Source organism: Papio anubis, chromosome 9 (genome assembly GCF_008728515.1).
Source record: "Papio anubis isolate 15944 chromosome 9, Panubis1.0, whole genome shotgun sequence".
Lineage (NCBI taxonomy): Eukaryota > Metazoa > Chordata > Mammalia > Primates > Cercopithecidae > Papio > Papio anubis.
The window spans coordinates 46,294,390-46,308,643 of record NC_044984.1 but is presented as its reverse complement, the minus strand read 5'-3'; the positions used below and the strand labels follow the sequence as shown (position 1 = coordinate 46,308,643).

The 14,254-nt window shown below is 41.3% G+C and overlaps 1 protein-coding gene and 1 long non-coding RNA gene across 5 annotated transcripts in view; one reads left to right on the top strand and one right to left on the bottom strand.

Annotated features, from left to right (window-relative positions):
• SLC4A8 (solute carrier family 4 member 8) overlaps positions 1–14,254 on the bottom strand; it is an 83,216-nt gene that overhangs the window by 27,150 nt on the left and 41,812 nt on the right. For 3 of the 4 annotated variants that reach the window (XM_031650482.1, XM_031650484.1, XM_031650483.1), the window contains exons 12-16: positions 12,183–12,357; positions 11,453–11,586; positions 10,134–10,379; positions 7,256–7,361; positions 6,493–6,654 (exon numbers count right to left, since the gene is read on the bottom strand). In XM_031650482.1, the coding sequence (XP_031506342.1) occupies positions 6,493–6,654; positions 7,256–7,361; positions 10,134–10,379; positions 11,453–11,586; positions 12,183–12,357 (823 nt within the window). Of the gene's footprint in view, positions 1–5,434; positions 6,192–6,492; positions 6,655–7,255; positions 7,362–10,133; positions 10,380–11,452; positions 11,587–12,182; positions 12,358–14,254 lie in introns of those variants that run through there. The other variant, XM_031650485.1, reaches the window with a different exon arrangement.
• The window catches only part of LOC103875755, a 50,248-nt gene continuing 49,023 nt past the window's right edge, over positions 13,030–14,254 (top strand). Inside the window, exon 1 of the long non-coding RNA XR_002515649.2 lies at positions 13,030–13,066. This is a non-coding gene — a long non-coding RNA (uncharacterized LOC103875755). The remainder of the gene's footprint in view (positions 13,067–14,254) is intronic.

The window sequence follows — 14,254 nt, the reverse complement described above, 5'->3', positions numbered from 1 at the left end:
TTTTGTTTTGTTTTTTTTTGAGACAGGTGTCTCTCTGTTGCCCAGGCTGGGGTGCAATAACTCACTGTGTCATCACAGCTCACTGCAGCTTTGACCTCCCTGGCCTCAAGTGATCCTTTCACCTCAGCCTTCCTGAGTAACTGGGACTATACACGCACACCACCATGCCTGGCTAATTTTTTTTTTTTTTTTTGTACTTGGTAGAGATAGGGTTGTGCCATGTTGCCCAGGCTGGTCTCAAATTCCTGGGCTCAAGCGATCTGCCCGCCTCAACTTCCCAAAGTGCTGGGATTACAGGTGTGGGCCACTCTGCTTGGCCCTGAACCTTGTTTTATAACTTAGGATTTTTTACCTAAAGGAAAGGATAGAATCACAATTGTATCTACTCCCATCCCCTGGTCCTGCCCCTGCTCCCTGCTGTCTCCCCACAGAAGGCCTGTACTGATGTGATTTAGCAACAATGATACCTACAAGGTGAAAAAGACATCCTTTCTGTGATAGCTTCGTCAGGACTTGTTTGGGGATCATAACTCTAGTTGAATTAAAATTTTAAAATATTCTATAAATGTTACAAATTTAGCTGAAGGTGGTTCGGAGGCTTTTCTAGGAGGGTGTTTTAAATAGATTTGTTTTTGAGGGGGATGGTAGCAAACTAGCTCATGGACTGGAAAGTTGTGAGTTTCAAGAGTGGAAAAAAAATGAGATGATTACAAAGAAAGTAAAGACAAGTGGAGCAGAAATAGAAATGGGGTGGGGACACTAAAAATGACACAGGTCCTAAACTTGGGCGTACACTCTGTAATAATAAAAAAATACAACATCTAAATCTCTAAATGGTCCCTCACATTTCACATGTCTAACCCTAACAGTAGTAACCACAGGAAAATAAAAATAGAAGAGAATGTTAGGGCAGGAAGGGACTTCGGAGCTCATCTAGTTTAACCCATTCATTCTAAAGAAAAATGCCCAGAGAAGTAAAGCAACTTGGCCCTATCAGACTTAAAGGTGGAGTCAGAGTACAACCCCAGGTGTTCTCACTATGAACTGCAGGTAAGGCAGTTCAGGTAAAGCAAATAAATTATACAGGGAGCAAGAGGCTCAGGCTATTCCCGTTGTACTTCCTGCAAGCCCAAAGTGAGAGACAGAGAAACAGCAGGCACATTCTATCGTAGGTAGGAGAAAACAACCAAGTCAACTCCAAAATATTGAAGAAACATTGATGTAAAATGTCATTTGAACATGATTCTTCCAGTAGTCTTTTCTGTATTTTTTTTTCCTTTAGAAGAAAATTCCCAATCTGAGCCAAATTGGATTTCTGATTAGTTACATGGGCATTTAGATCAATGAACAAAATACAAATTTTGACACATTATGTGTTCCAAAGATATGTTCATTGGGATTCCATACAAATGGAAATCCAAAGATATTTACAGGAAGAAAGTACTATCTTTCACATGAACATCTGCATACAGTGAGAACTTCACATTTATACCACCATGTCTCACACAGAGGACTCCTAACAGGCTAATAATCAGTTGACCCAATCCACGTATTAATCCACTTTTCACTCACAGATAGTATTGTCTGCACTCATGTGTAAAATTAAGCAGTACATTCTAGACTTTTATTCCAGGGGAAACTGCCTTGTATATATTAAGACATATATATAAATACATTTTTAAGCAAGAAAGAAACCCATTATTTGCTCCAGTTTTTCCCAACTCTCAATCTGAAATAAAGAATAGCACTTGGCCGGGCTCATGCTTGTAATCCCAGCACTTTGGGAGGCCAAGGCAGGCAGATCACGAGGTCAAGAGATCGAGACCATCCTGGCCAACATGGTGAAACCCCATCTCTACTAAAAATACAAAAATTAGCTGGGTGTGGTGGTGCGTGCCTGTAGTCCCAGCTACTCGGGAGGAGGCGGAGGTTGCAGTGAGATCACACCACCACACTCCAGCCAGGCGACAGAGCAAGACTCCATCTCAAAAAAAAAAAAAATTGCATTTATACAAAACTTGGCCTTGTAGAAACAGCCCTCTGTTTTGTGAGGCAGAAAAAAGGGCAGCCATAGTACACTTTCCTACAATATGTTTAGGCATCAGAAGGGCTGAATTTCTTTTTCTATTTAATGAAATTAAGTAACAGATAAGCTATAATCTTAAATATTGATTTTATACCATTGATTTTACAAAGTTTATTTATAAAATTTTATTATAAAATTTGTATTTTGCTCAAAATACACATGCTAGCTATCTTTGTCCACTTTTTTTTTTTTTTTTGAGACCGAGTCTCACTCTGTCACCCAGGCTGGAGTGCAGTGGCACAATCTCAGATCACTGCAACCTCCACCTCCTGGGCTCAAGCGATTCTCGTGCCTCAACCCAGTAGCTGGGATTACAGTCATGCACCACCATACCCGGCTAATTTTTGTATTTTTAGTAGAGATAGGGTTTCACCATGTTGGCCAGACTGGTCTTGAACTCCTGACTTCAAGCAATCCACCCACCTTGGCCTCCCAAAGTGCTGGGATTATAGCCATGAGCCACTGCACCCAGCCCCTTTGTCTACATTTCAATCCAAACACCCAATCATCCTCCATCCCCCAAAAAGGCCTTTGCTTTGTAACATAATCGAAGACAATCCATTTTTGATGCCTGTGTGGAGTCACTATTCTATGGGGACTGGATTTTGTAAGGCTGCTTAGTATGGGGATTTTCACAGGAGTCAGCAACTTCAGTAATAAAGTGGGCTGCTTTAGGAAATCCAACTCAACATTAGAAGGTAACACCAGTAGGCATACTTGAGTAGAGTATTACTACACCATGAGTTCCCCTCCTTCTGCCAATCCCATCTGTTCCCAAATTGAAGAAAATGTCAGAGAGGAAAAGGCAGGGAGCATGCTAAACTAGGACCCACCATAGCACACCATGCTAAACTAGGACCCACCATAGCACACCACCTTATACTCTTGGTTCATCATATTAGATCTCACTGTATCCTTGAAGCATAATTGGAAAGAGACGGCAGGTGTCATCACAACATTGTGCAGATGAGGTGAGGCACAGACAGGATGAGGGACTTGCCCAAGGTCCACAGCCAGCATCCAGGTCTCCAGGCCATGGGCCTTGGACACTGCATTCCTGGCTCACATGGTATTAAGCTCCTATGAGACAGGGGCCCCAGTCATAACCAGAATCCTGATTGTTCACAACTCACCACATCCTAATCCGATGTTTGTGCTATATTTCACCCAGTTGATTCTGCTTTATTTTCCTACAGTTTCTGGAAAAATCCTTTCAACCAAACAAATATATGTTAAGCAAACAGCAATAAATCCTGTTTCACTCGACTGAATAATTTGAAGTAGAAACTCCAGAGACTCTGGAATTTGGTGCAGAGCAGTAGGAAAATTATAGAATGCCATCGTTCTACTTTTCATCACATTTGAAACTCTAATTTAATCCCAGGTTGCAACTAAAATACTGAAATAACCAAAATGGAAAGAATTGTCTTTTATAACATCACATAAAGTTTCTTTGCATCTGAAATTCTTTTTTTTTTTTTTTTTTTTTTTTTTTTGAGACGGAGTCTCGCTCTGTTGCCCAGGCTGGAGTGCAGTAGGGTGATCTTGGCTCACTGCAACCTCCGCCTCCCGGGTTCAGGTGCTTCTCCTGCCTCAGCCTCCCAAGTAGCTGGGATTACAGGCACCTGGCACCACGCCCAGCTAATTTTTGGATTTTTAGTAGAGAAAGGGTTTTGCCATGTTAGCCAGGCTGGTCTCGAACTCCTGACCTCCGGTGATCCGCCTGCCTCAGCCTCTCTTAAAGTGCTGGGATTACAGATGTGAGCCACCGTGCCTGGCCACATCTGAAATTCAAAGTGTCCAAAATCACACTGCTAGTCACAGCAGATAAGCAGTGAAGTCAAATCAGGAGGCGATACATGGAAAAATTGCAGAGATGAGCCTCTGGCCCCTGAAAAATGTAGAAATGGAGGCAGGCAAAGAGCTCAGAAATGAGAAAATACAAATTTGGGGCACTTCGCATGACAACTTCCAGGGAGTCATCATGTGGTACGGTAAAACAATACTATTTTAACTAAAAACAAACATTATACTTTTTGGGGAAATGACTGCTGAGAAATAGAGAATTCATCTGTCTACCTTTAGCAAAGTACAATATTATGCTGCTGTGGGCATCTGGCATTGTACCACCAAATATCACAAACCCAAGTGAATTCTTGGCAGCACTTAAAGGGATAATTCGGCCCTTTTTACGCTTTGAAATATAAGTGGGAAACTAATATTTTAAACTGTTCCTGAGTTACAGTTTCATTAAAATATGTACTTGCTTAATACCAACTGCTTAGCCTTTAAAAACCAAAAAGCAAACCTTTACAGTTGGTCTCACACTATCATACACATTCACAAACTCATATTATGAATTTTTGTATGATTTAAATTAAAAATATCTTTTATTTAAAATGTTGTATTGGCTGGGCATGGTGGCTCACCCCTATAATCCCAGCACTTTGGGAGGCTGAGGCAGGCGGATCACCTGAGGTTGGGAGTTCAAGACCAGCCTAACCAACATGGAGAAACCCCGTCTCTACTAAAAATACAAAATCAGCCAGGCATGGTACGTGCCTGTAATCCCAGCTGCTTGGGAGACTGAGGCAGGAGAATCACTTGAACCCAGGAGGCAGAGGTTGCAGTGAGCCAAGATTGCACCATTGCACTCCAGCCTCGGCAACAGAGTGAGACTCTGTCTCAAAAAAAAAAAAAAAAAAGAAAGAAAAAAGAAGAAAAGAAAATGCTGTATTATACATGTATAGGTCAGAAATTATTGTGTGCAATGAAAAAAAATGCCATAAATAATGCTCCGCCCAATAGCTGATTTTCTATATGAAACACCAAGAAGGTTTTTCATTTACTGCAGGTAAGGCAAGACCACTGGCCACATAAATAGGTTTCTCTGAAGGCCACTACCACCCATCCCCCAATAGAGGACTGGGAGCACATCCCCATTTTTGATGTACTGATGGTAGATCTCTTGCCAGCAAAATGAACACCCTTTTTAATATTATCTTCTCCTTAAACATTTATTAAAACTATCTACAATAGTGTATCATCACTAATACAAATTTCTTCTCAGTTCTATTTCAGAAGGCATCAAATGATTGTGCTTTTTTTTTTTTTTTTAACTTTTTTATTTTTGAGAGAGAATCTCACTCTGTCGCAAAGGCTGGAGTGCAGTGGTACAATCTCAGCTCACCACAACCTCCACCTCCCAGGTTCAAGTGATTCTCATGTCTCAGCCTCCCGAGTAGCTGGGATTACAGGTGTGTGCTACCATGCCCAGCTAACTTTTGTTTTTTTTAGTAGAGATGGGGTTTCAACATGTTGGCCAGGCTGGTCTCAAACTCCTGACCTCAGGTGATCCACCCGCGTGGGCCTCCCAAAGTGCTGGAATTACAGGTATGAGCCACTACACCCAGCATGATTTTGTTCTTTAAATAAACTACAAATACCCAATGTATTTCTTCATATCTGACTGTTCTAACTTTTTGGCAAATTAAAAAGGTATGTAGCTTCTTCTCACTGATTCGTATGTTTGAAGTTTAGCTTGGTATACTGTGGTAAAAGTACATGTAATCCAGGCCTTTAGGGGGCCTTTCTGTGGCACAAACTTTGTGGTCACTGTAGATCACCCATCTTCCTTTTATATTTTTGATATGGCAAATGTAATGGTCATTTATTATAGATGTTTCCATGTGACTGAAGGATGTAAATAATTCATGCACTTATTCTTTTCAGTGTTAACTTTCTGTGAGGAGGTCCCAGTAGCCATTCTCCACCTTCTCAAGTTCCCTTTCAAAGAAACGGCCTACGTAGCTACTCCACACTCAGCCTCTAATCTTGCCCTGCCAAAACTGGCAAAAGCCTTGTTCATAATACAAACAATGCTATCTGCATCATGGAAAGGTTGCTGAGGTTTCAAACAGTAATACAAACCAAGTCAGGAGCATGCTGGTTGCTGCAGTCATTGTCGTCAGTGATTTCATAAGCTATTTAAAAAGCCATCCCTGGGAGAAGATTTTTGGGTCCCCTAAAGTATCCAAGGTCACAACCACAATTTACTGTATTCAGGAGCCAGCTGTAGCTATTGTGTGTTAAGTGTCTCAGAATTCTGGAAATGAAACATAACAGCATTCTGGAAATAAGACTTAATAACTTTTTAAAAACCATCACTATCACCTTAACCTTAACTGGCACTTGTAGACCAAAAAGATTTTAAGTATTAACCCTTCATTCCCAACCACAGATCTACGAAAGAGGCTGCCAGACACTAGGAGAGAATGCCAGTGTGGCTCATCAGGACATCTGGAGTTCTCCACCTGGCCAATCAACCCCATGCAGCATAGAGGCTGAGAAAAGGTTCTGTTATATTTGATTCTAACATGAAAGAAATGCATGAACATGCTACCTACTCGGGTTGGGAAATAACGGCTCGTCTTAAACGTCTTTAAGGTGCTTGAGAGGATGAAGGTGGTGAAGAAGAGAATACAGGACCAAAAGAGGACATCAGGAGTGTAGGGTCCATGATGGCCACACGCAGATCCCATGAACTCTCCATGCATCTCCTGGCATTCCTGGAGGAACAAGCATTCCGGGTGATGAAAGGCAGATACAACCGAATAAATAGCTGTTTCCTTCTGAGTCCACCACTCATTGTCATCCATGGTTGCTGGGAGCAGAGGCTGCAAGCAGCATCCCCTTGACCTTTATGCAGTTGCGGGGTCCTCTCTTGCACAGGCCACTTTCAAGTAGGGTGGCTACTTATGGTCCTAAGACATAGAACCAGAAGTGTTCTGAACAAATACTACTTCCAAGGCTCTGGAAGGACCCTGGCAACTTGTATTGTTCTTATCACAGAGGACCTCCAAACTTGAATACTCTTCAACCCGACATGTCTGGATCTGCCCCCTGTTCTGCATGGTTTCATCCCCACCTACCCTTAGTTCAGGGTCACTAGGTAGGATATGGGGGGAGAAAAGAGAAGGGTAATCTTCTCCTTTTACGTACAAGAAAACTTCTGAAAGGATAAAAGAAAATGAGTAAGAATTTTTTTAAAAAAAGCTTGATTTCGGTAAATGCCAGAGTTTGCCAAAGGGCCACTCCTCCCTTTCACTTAGAAGTCCCTCCTCAACCTGTGGTCATAATGCTAGGACATCTGACAGCTCCAAAACTTACACTGACAGTCAGGTTAGCCCAGTGGACTTCTGCTGTCACAATGTTGTGGTCCTTCCAGTACTGGAGGGTGTGATTGTTCGGATTCTCTGGGAGAGTACACCTGCAGCTGAGGGGAAAAATTAAAAAGATTCCTGAGGAAAACAGCCAAATACTCAGTTAAATGTTTTTAGAACAACTGGTTTAAAGGCTGTCAGGAGCTGCCTTGCTGCTGCTTTGCATACTTCAGACCTAAGTAGTTGAGGCCCCTCTATAGGCCCTATCACACTCTAATTTTTCAGTTGGTCATTACTAAAGTTGGACTCAAATCAGCCCATGGATCTTGGATTAAACTGTGCCGACAACCACATTTAGCATCTGATATGCCCAGAATGAGTCCTGATTTTTTTTTTTTTTTTGGCCTGATTTCTATCTCTTAGGCTTTTGCTAAGAAATTTAATCTGCATAGCAAGGAAGTCTCAATATCCTATTTACTTCTCAACAACTTCCTCCAAGCCTGAATATCTTATTCCCTATACCCTTCATCATACTCTTGTTCTAGAAGTCAGAGTCTCCTGGAATCATGACGTAAGCACTTCTTGACACTGAGTTATCTTTGGTAATATCCCACTACCTTGGCCATTACCTGGTCACTCATGGTGGAGCCAGACCTAGAAGCTCCATTAGCTTCACCAGGCCTCCTACTCCAGCCAAACCAGACCAGACCAGACCACACCGGTGCCATCGGCCACCATGTTTGTTGCCTCCCAGTCCTAGCATGCTTCATGCACAACCTGGCTCCCAATATGGTTAACTGACACAGCCATCCCTACTAACTTTGTATGATCTGTGAATTTAATAAACATGCCTTCTAAGATATGGCATGACTGAATTAAAATTCAAAAAGCTCTCAACAGGTTAGAATAATAGGAAGAAATCAACAAAATGAAAAGTAACAGGGAAAGCTATAAAGCCCTATACTTAGGTTTAAAAAATCAATTCAAAATAAATAAACTGTGGTACATCTAGATAATGAAGTATTATTCAGTACTAAGAAGAAATGAACCATCAAGTCATGAAAAACAGAGGACCTTAAATGCATATTACAAAGTGAAAGAAGCCAATCTGAAAATGCCACGTACTGTATGATTCCAACTATGACATTTTGGAAAATTCAAAACTATAAGGACATAAAAATGTCAGTGGTTGTTAGGAGTTGGGGGGAGGGGGAGAGCAACTGGCAGAGCACAGAAGATTTTTAAGGAAGTGAAAGTATTCTGTATGATATTATAATGGAGGATACATGTCATTATACATTTGTCAAAATTCACAGAATGCACAACACCAAGAGTCAACCCTAATGTAACCTATGGACTTTGGGTGGCAATGATATGTCTGTTTAGGTTCACTGATTGTAACAAACTTACCACTCTGGTGTGGGATATTGATACTGGGGAAGACTGTGCCTGTGCTGGGGTAGGGGGTATATGCAAACTCTCTGTACCTGCTGTTCAACTTTGCTGTGAACCTAAAACTGCTTTAAAAAATAAACCATTTTTAAAAAATCAATTCCATACATATTAACATAAAATCATTTAAAGAGTTGAGGAGCTCTAGCTTCACATCAGCGCCATATGAATTAACAGTAGAATGCGACTTAAAAAAATACCATCTTGAGCTTTATTTACAAAGAATTTGTTTCTGGAACCAAAGTCTACTCAATCCAGGGCTGGTCAATTTGCCTGTCTTCTCAGATATAAGCCTCATAAAGACAGATCTTTGTCATGTTTGCCACTATGTTTCCAAGGCCTAAAACAGTGCTTGGTACATAATAAGTGCTCAATAAATATTTGTCAAACAAAGAAAATAATGATAAAAAGAGGTCAAAGAATGAACCTTACAGAAATGAGAACTCTAATGCCAATAGGAGCCAATTCACTAGGCTTTGAAGATGATACTCCGTAATCATTGTTACTTTCTAGTAAAATAAAGTTCTGGTAAATTTTTTATTAATTCTGATTTTTAAAAGGTTAATGAGTGAATAACTAGAATAGATGAAAGTGTATCTGCGGCTTGTTCGCAGATGCCTCCAGACAGTGTACTCTCTCTTCTGAGATAGTTTCAGACTGAAGTTGTGCATTTCACAACCAGATCCTCCACATCAGAACTGTACAGCCAGAACTTGATGTACAGAGCTAAGGGAAGAGGATCTTTAGTCATAATTTGGAGAATACTATTACAGAGAAGAAATGTTTATAGGACCAGAGTGTCCTAGATGGTTGAAAACACAGCCAGATACCGTGTTTCTTTTCCAAGTGATCCAAACCATAATGAACACATAAAGAAATCATAATTTCTTGAGTTGAAATCTAGGAAGTAAGTAGGCTTCTGGATCTTTATGATACAGTGTGAGACACTTCTGGATCTGAAAGGAATGATTAATATATCTTCACCTAATAATCCCTAAGAGTTGCCTGTACATACTTTCAGAGAAAGAGAGTCCTTCATTTCAACAAAGGAGAGAGTCCATTCTCTCACTTGATAACATAGTCCAGAGGTTCACAAGTCCTTGCAAAAAGAAGTTCCTCCCCATAACTAACTCAAATTCTCCCTGTTACATTTGCAGCCCATTTTTGTTTCAGTGCCTAGAACCAAAAGACATGGTCTGGAAAGCATTTCTTGAGTCCCCTCTGTGTGACTTCTAGTCGATCTTCTCTGTCAACACTTTTGATTGTTCTCCTCTGACAGCCCTCCAATACTCCTTGTCCGTATCTGAGATCCATTTCCCAAAGGGCAAGACACTTCTTGACCAGAAGCTGTAAGCACTGCCTAGCACTCTACATCAGCAATTAAACTCAGACCCTTTGCTCAATTTTTAAAAATAAGCAGAAAGCACACTTACTAATAGAGGCTAAGGTGGTCCAGCTGGCTGTGCATGTGGATGGGGTAGGTCTCTGCCAGGTGAATCAGTTTTTCTATTGCTTCATAGATGAAAATAATGCAAATTAGGGAGGCAAATGCTTCTTCAGTGAAACGGGTAATGTAGCAGACAAGGGAACTGGCATCAGTTGCCACAAGGACAATACACAGGAAAGCAGTCCACAGTCCAATACAAGCTCGCAGGGAGAGGTATGAAAGAGCATAGTCTCTGAAACAAGACCAAAGTTCATCAGAAAGCACGGATGGATGGCATTAAGAGACAAGGAGTCAGAAATGTGGTTAATTCATCTCATCTAAACCAGCACTGGAACCCAGTTTATCCCTAATTCTGACTGTATTTTAATTCTAAATAATGCTCTGGCACAGTTATAATACAGATTTGCCTCACAGGATATGGGCAAGGATATGAAAACTGAAAAAAGAAATTGTCTCATATACATTCCTGCCATTACTACCTAATGTAATTATGATCTTATTCTTGCAGTTAAAAAAAAGGGGGGGCTGGCCCTAGTCCCATGAGCTGCTACTTGAAATATAAAAGGAAAAAAGAAAAGATTATATAGGAAAAGTTGGGAAACCACAGCACTCGTGTGCCCCACTACCACTAGCAAAAAAAAAAAAAGCGGGGGGATATGAGGCCAAATTAAAAACTAACTCACAATGGAAATGGAGAAGTTTGAATTAGCTAGGGAAAGTCTTTTTAAACATAAAATGTCAAGACTTCAATAATGGCTGAGGAATATTAATCAAGCTCATTGAGAATAGGAGATCTGAGGCCGGGCGCGGTGGCTCACGCCTGTAATCCCAGCACTTTGGGAGGCCAAGGCGGGCAGATCACAAGGTCAGGAGATCGAGACCATCTTGGCTAACACAGTGAAATCCCGTCTCTACTGAAAATACAAAAAAAAATTAGCTGGGTGTGGTGGCGGGTGCCCATAGTCCCAGCTACTCGGGAGGCTGAGGCAGGAGAATGGCGTGAACCCGAAGAGGCGGAGCTTGCAGTGAACTGAGATTGCGCCACTGCACTCCAGCCTGGGCGACCGAGCGAGACTCCGTCTCAAAAAAAAAAAAAAAAAAAAAAAAAAAGAACAGGAGATCTGCTATTTTAGGTATGGTGCTACCTGGGGGCAGGACAACAGACCAAATTATGGTCTCCTTTCAGGTTGCTTCCAATCCAGATGATATTGTCTGTCTGTACTGAGTTTTAATCCTGGCAACATTTAATCCTGGCAACATAATTACTAAATCTGGTTAGGGTTTTCAGAAAAACAAATGTCTTACTTGCAGAATTTGAACAAAATCTTTTCAAACACAAGCACTGGCCCAGTACTTCCCAGGATGGTGAGAGCCTGTCCCGCAAACAAGGAATAAGCAATCCCAGTCATGGAGGCTCCAAACAAGGATTCAATTGCACTCTGAGAGGAAAAAAAGCCATCACTGAGTCCATAGCCCATCAGTACAGAGTAATGTTGGCTTAGCTACATTCCTGACTTTGCTCTCCTGTGTGCCTTGATGGCCATTTGCTTGTATTTCATCTTAGCAAGAGTGATGTGCACACACCATCTAATACTCCTATAAACAGATACTACTTTAATAATTCAGGTGCCCAGGTCCATTGACACATGATTCCTTAACTAACTCCTATTCTTCAGTGACTCAATTCAGTATTTGAAAATATATAGAAGGCACAGTGATACCATTCACACTACAAGCTCACATATAGAGTCACTTTAAATCTTATTTTAAAATGGCATCAATATATCCAATTTCCATCACTGAGGCAACAGAAAATTCAACTAGGCAACCAGCTACTGAAGCCAATGCTCAAGCAGAAGAGTCTGTTCTAAAGAGAGGACTGTGTTGCTCTTTGGTATGATGTCAGAAGACCATGGTAATTCAGAGGAAAAATCTTCAGTCCTAGACCAGGTAATTTCCCCCACAGTGGACTTGGCCGCCGCCACAATATTTTAGGTCTTGTTTGGGACCATTAGAAGTGGTTAAAAGTCCTTACTATGCGTCCCTCAGTGGCTTCTCCAAGCAATCCCCCAAAGGTGATGACAGGTGACATGCAGGCACAGTACAGGAACAGAAAGGAGGCCAAACACTGTAAGCTGAGTGCATCCCGGTAGTCACTCCAGTACCAGGGGGCCTTCCGCTTGATGTCCAGCACCAAGCCCCCAAATAGCCTGTGGAAACACAATAGACAGGCCTCTAACACAGTCCCTCTTCCCTAAAAGCATGTAAACAGCACACATTTGAAAGCATTTCAAATGTGCTCTGTTTTGAGGTAAGACTTTGGCTTCAGTTTGACTCCAGTACAGATATCTCTCTTTGGTCAGCACAGAGTCTCTTTGCAACCAAGGGTATGACTTATGGTATATTTAAATGAATACCCTAAACATACAAAGAATTAATTTAGATATGCATATTATCCATTCAATAAAAAGTTCAAAAAAATTAACATGAAAGCAAGTATTAGCTTCAGACTTTAAATTCTGAGCTGTTAGGAGGAAATGTGCAAAACCAACTTAAGATATTAAAATTGCTAGTTTTATTAAATGTTTTCTAGATAAAAAGCCCCTATCACATGCACTTTCTTACTCTGAACAACTACCCCCCTTACTTGTGACAAACGTGTATAATAATTCATTCATGCAATTGACAAGTAGCAGCAGATACTTGGTGCCAAGCACTGTGCCAGGTACTGGAGATGCAGCAATGAGCAAGACATGAACAGCCTTGCTCTTCAGGACCAAGTCTAGTGCAGGAGACAGGCAGTATTGTGAGGGTGCTATGGTGGCATAGAGCAGGGAGGGGCATTTCAGCCATGACTTCAGGGAGGGACTGGGAGTTAAGCAGATGAGGCAGAGGGACCAACATGGGTGACACTTAAAGGTGAGAGTGCTTGGTGGATCAAGGTGCTGAGAGATGTGAGTGGATAATACAGTGTGAAGGGTGAATGCCAATAGACAAGGCTGGAGAAGCTAAGCCAAAAAGGCCTTAAAAATGGTTTTATTTATTATTATTTTTTTTTTTTTTTTTTTGAGACAGAGTCTCGCTCTGTCGCCCAGGCTGGATTGCAGTGGTGCAATCTCAGCTCACTGCAAGCTCCACCTCCCAGGTTCACACCATTCTCCTGCCTCAGTCTCCTGAGTAGCTGGGACTATGGGCGCCCACCACCATGCCCGGCTAATTTTTCTGTATTTTTAGTAGAGACGGGGTTTCACTGTGTTAGCCAGGATGGTCTCAACCTCCTGACCTTGTGATCCGCCCGCCTCGGCCTCCCAAAGTGCTGGGATTACAGGTGTGAGCCACCGCGCCTGCCAGAAATGGTTTTAAGGAATTAAAACTTTATCCTAATAGCATGTCAAGTTACTGAAGAACTATAAACAGAGGAGTGACATAATCAAACATACATTCTGGAAGGACCACTCTGTGGTAGTATGATGAATGGAACATAGATTAGGATGAGAAGTGGATGGATTCAAGAGCTAATCAGGAGGTAAAATCAACAGGACTTGGTGGCAGGACTTCAGCACCCTTCTCCTCTTCTCAAAGATGAGACAGACCAAGACCAAGATATCCCACACTAAGGAGGAGATGTGTTCCCAATTCAATCACTTTTTCTAAGAGTGGAGTAACTGCACCAGGGGGAGGGCTGTCAGGTGAATAACAAAAACAGCCACTCAGCATTTTATAGCACAAATCACCTGGTTTCTTCTACCAATCAATGGCATAGAAAAAAAGGAAGAGGGACTATTACAAAATGGGAGCATAATAACCAAATGCAAACTTTGATTGACTCCTATGTCAAACAAATGAACTCTAAAAAAGATGTTGCTAACACAATCATAGAAAGGTTTAATAAGAATGGAGCACTAGACAATGTACAGAATGATTGCTAATTTTGTTAGTTTGATAATGGCATGATAATTTTTGTAATGTCCTAATCAAAGAGATGCATACTGAAGCATTTACAAGTAAAATGTCAGTGATTTGGTTTAAAATAATCTAGAAAACATAAAAATAAAATTAACTGGGAAGAAACAGATGAAACAAGATTGGCAAAATGTTGGTAATAGT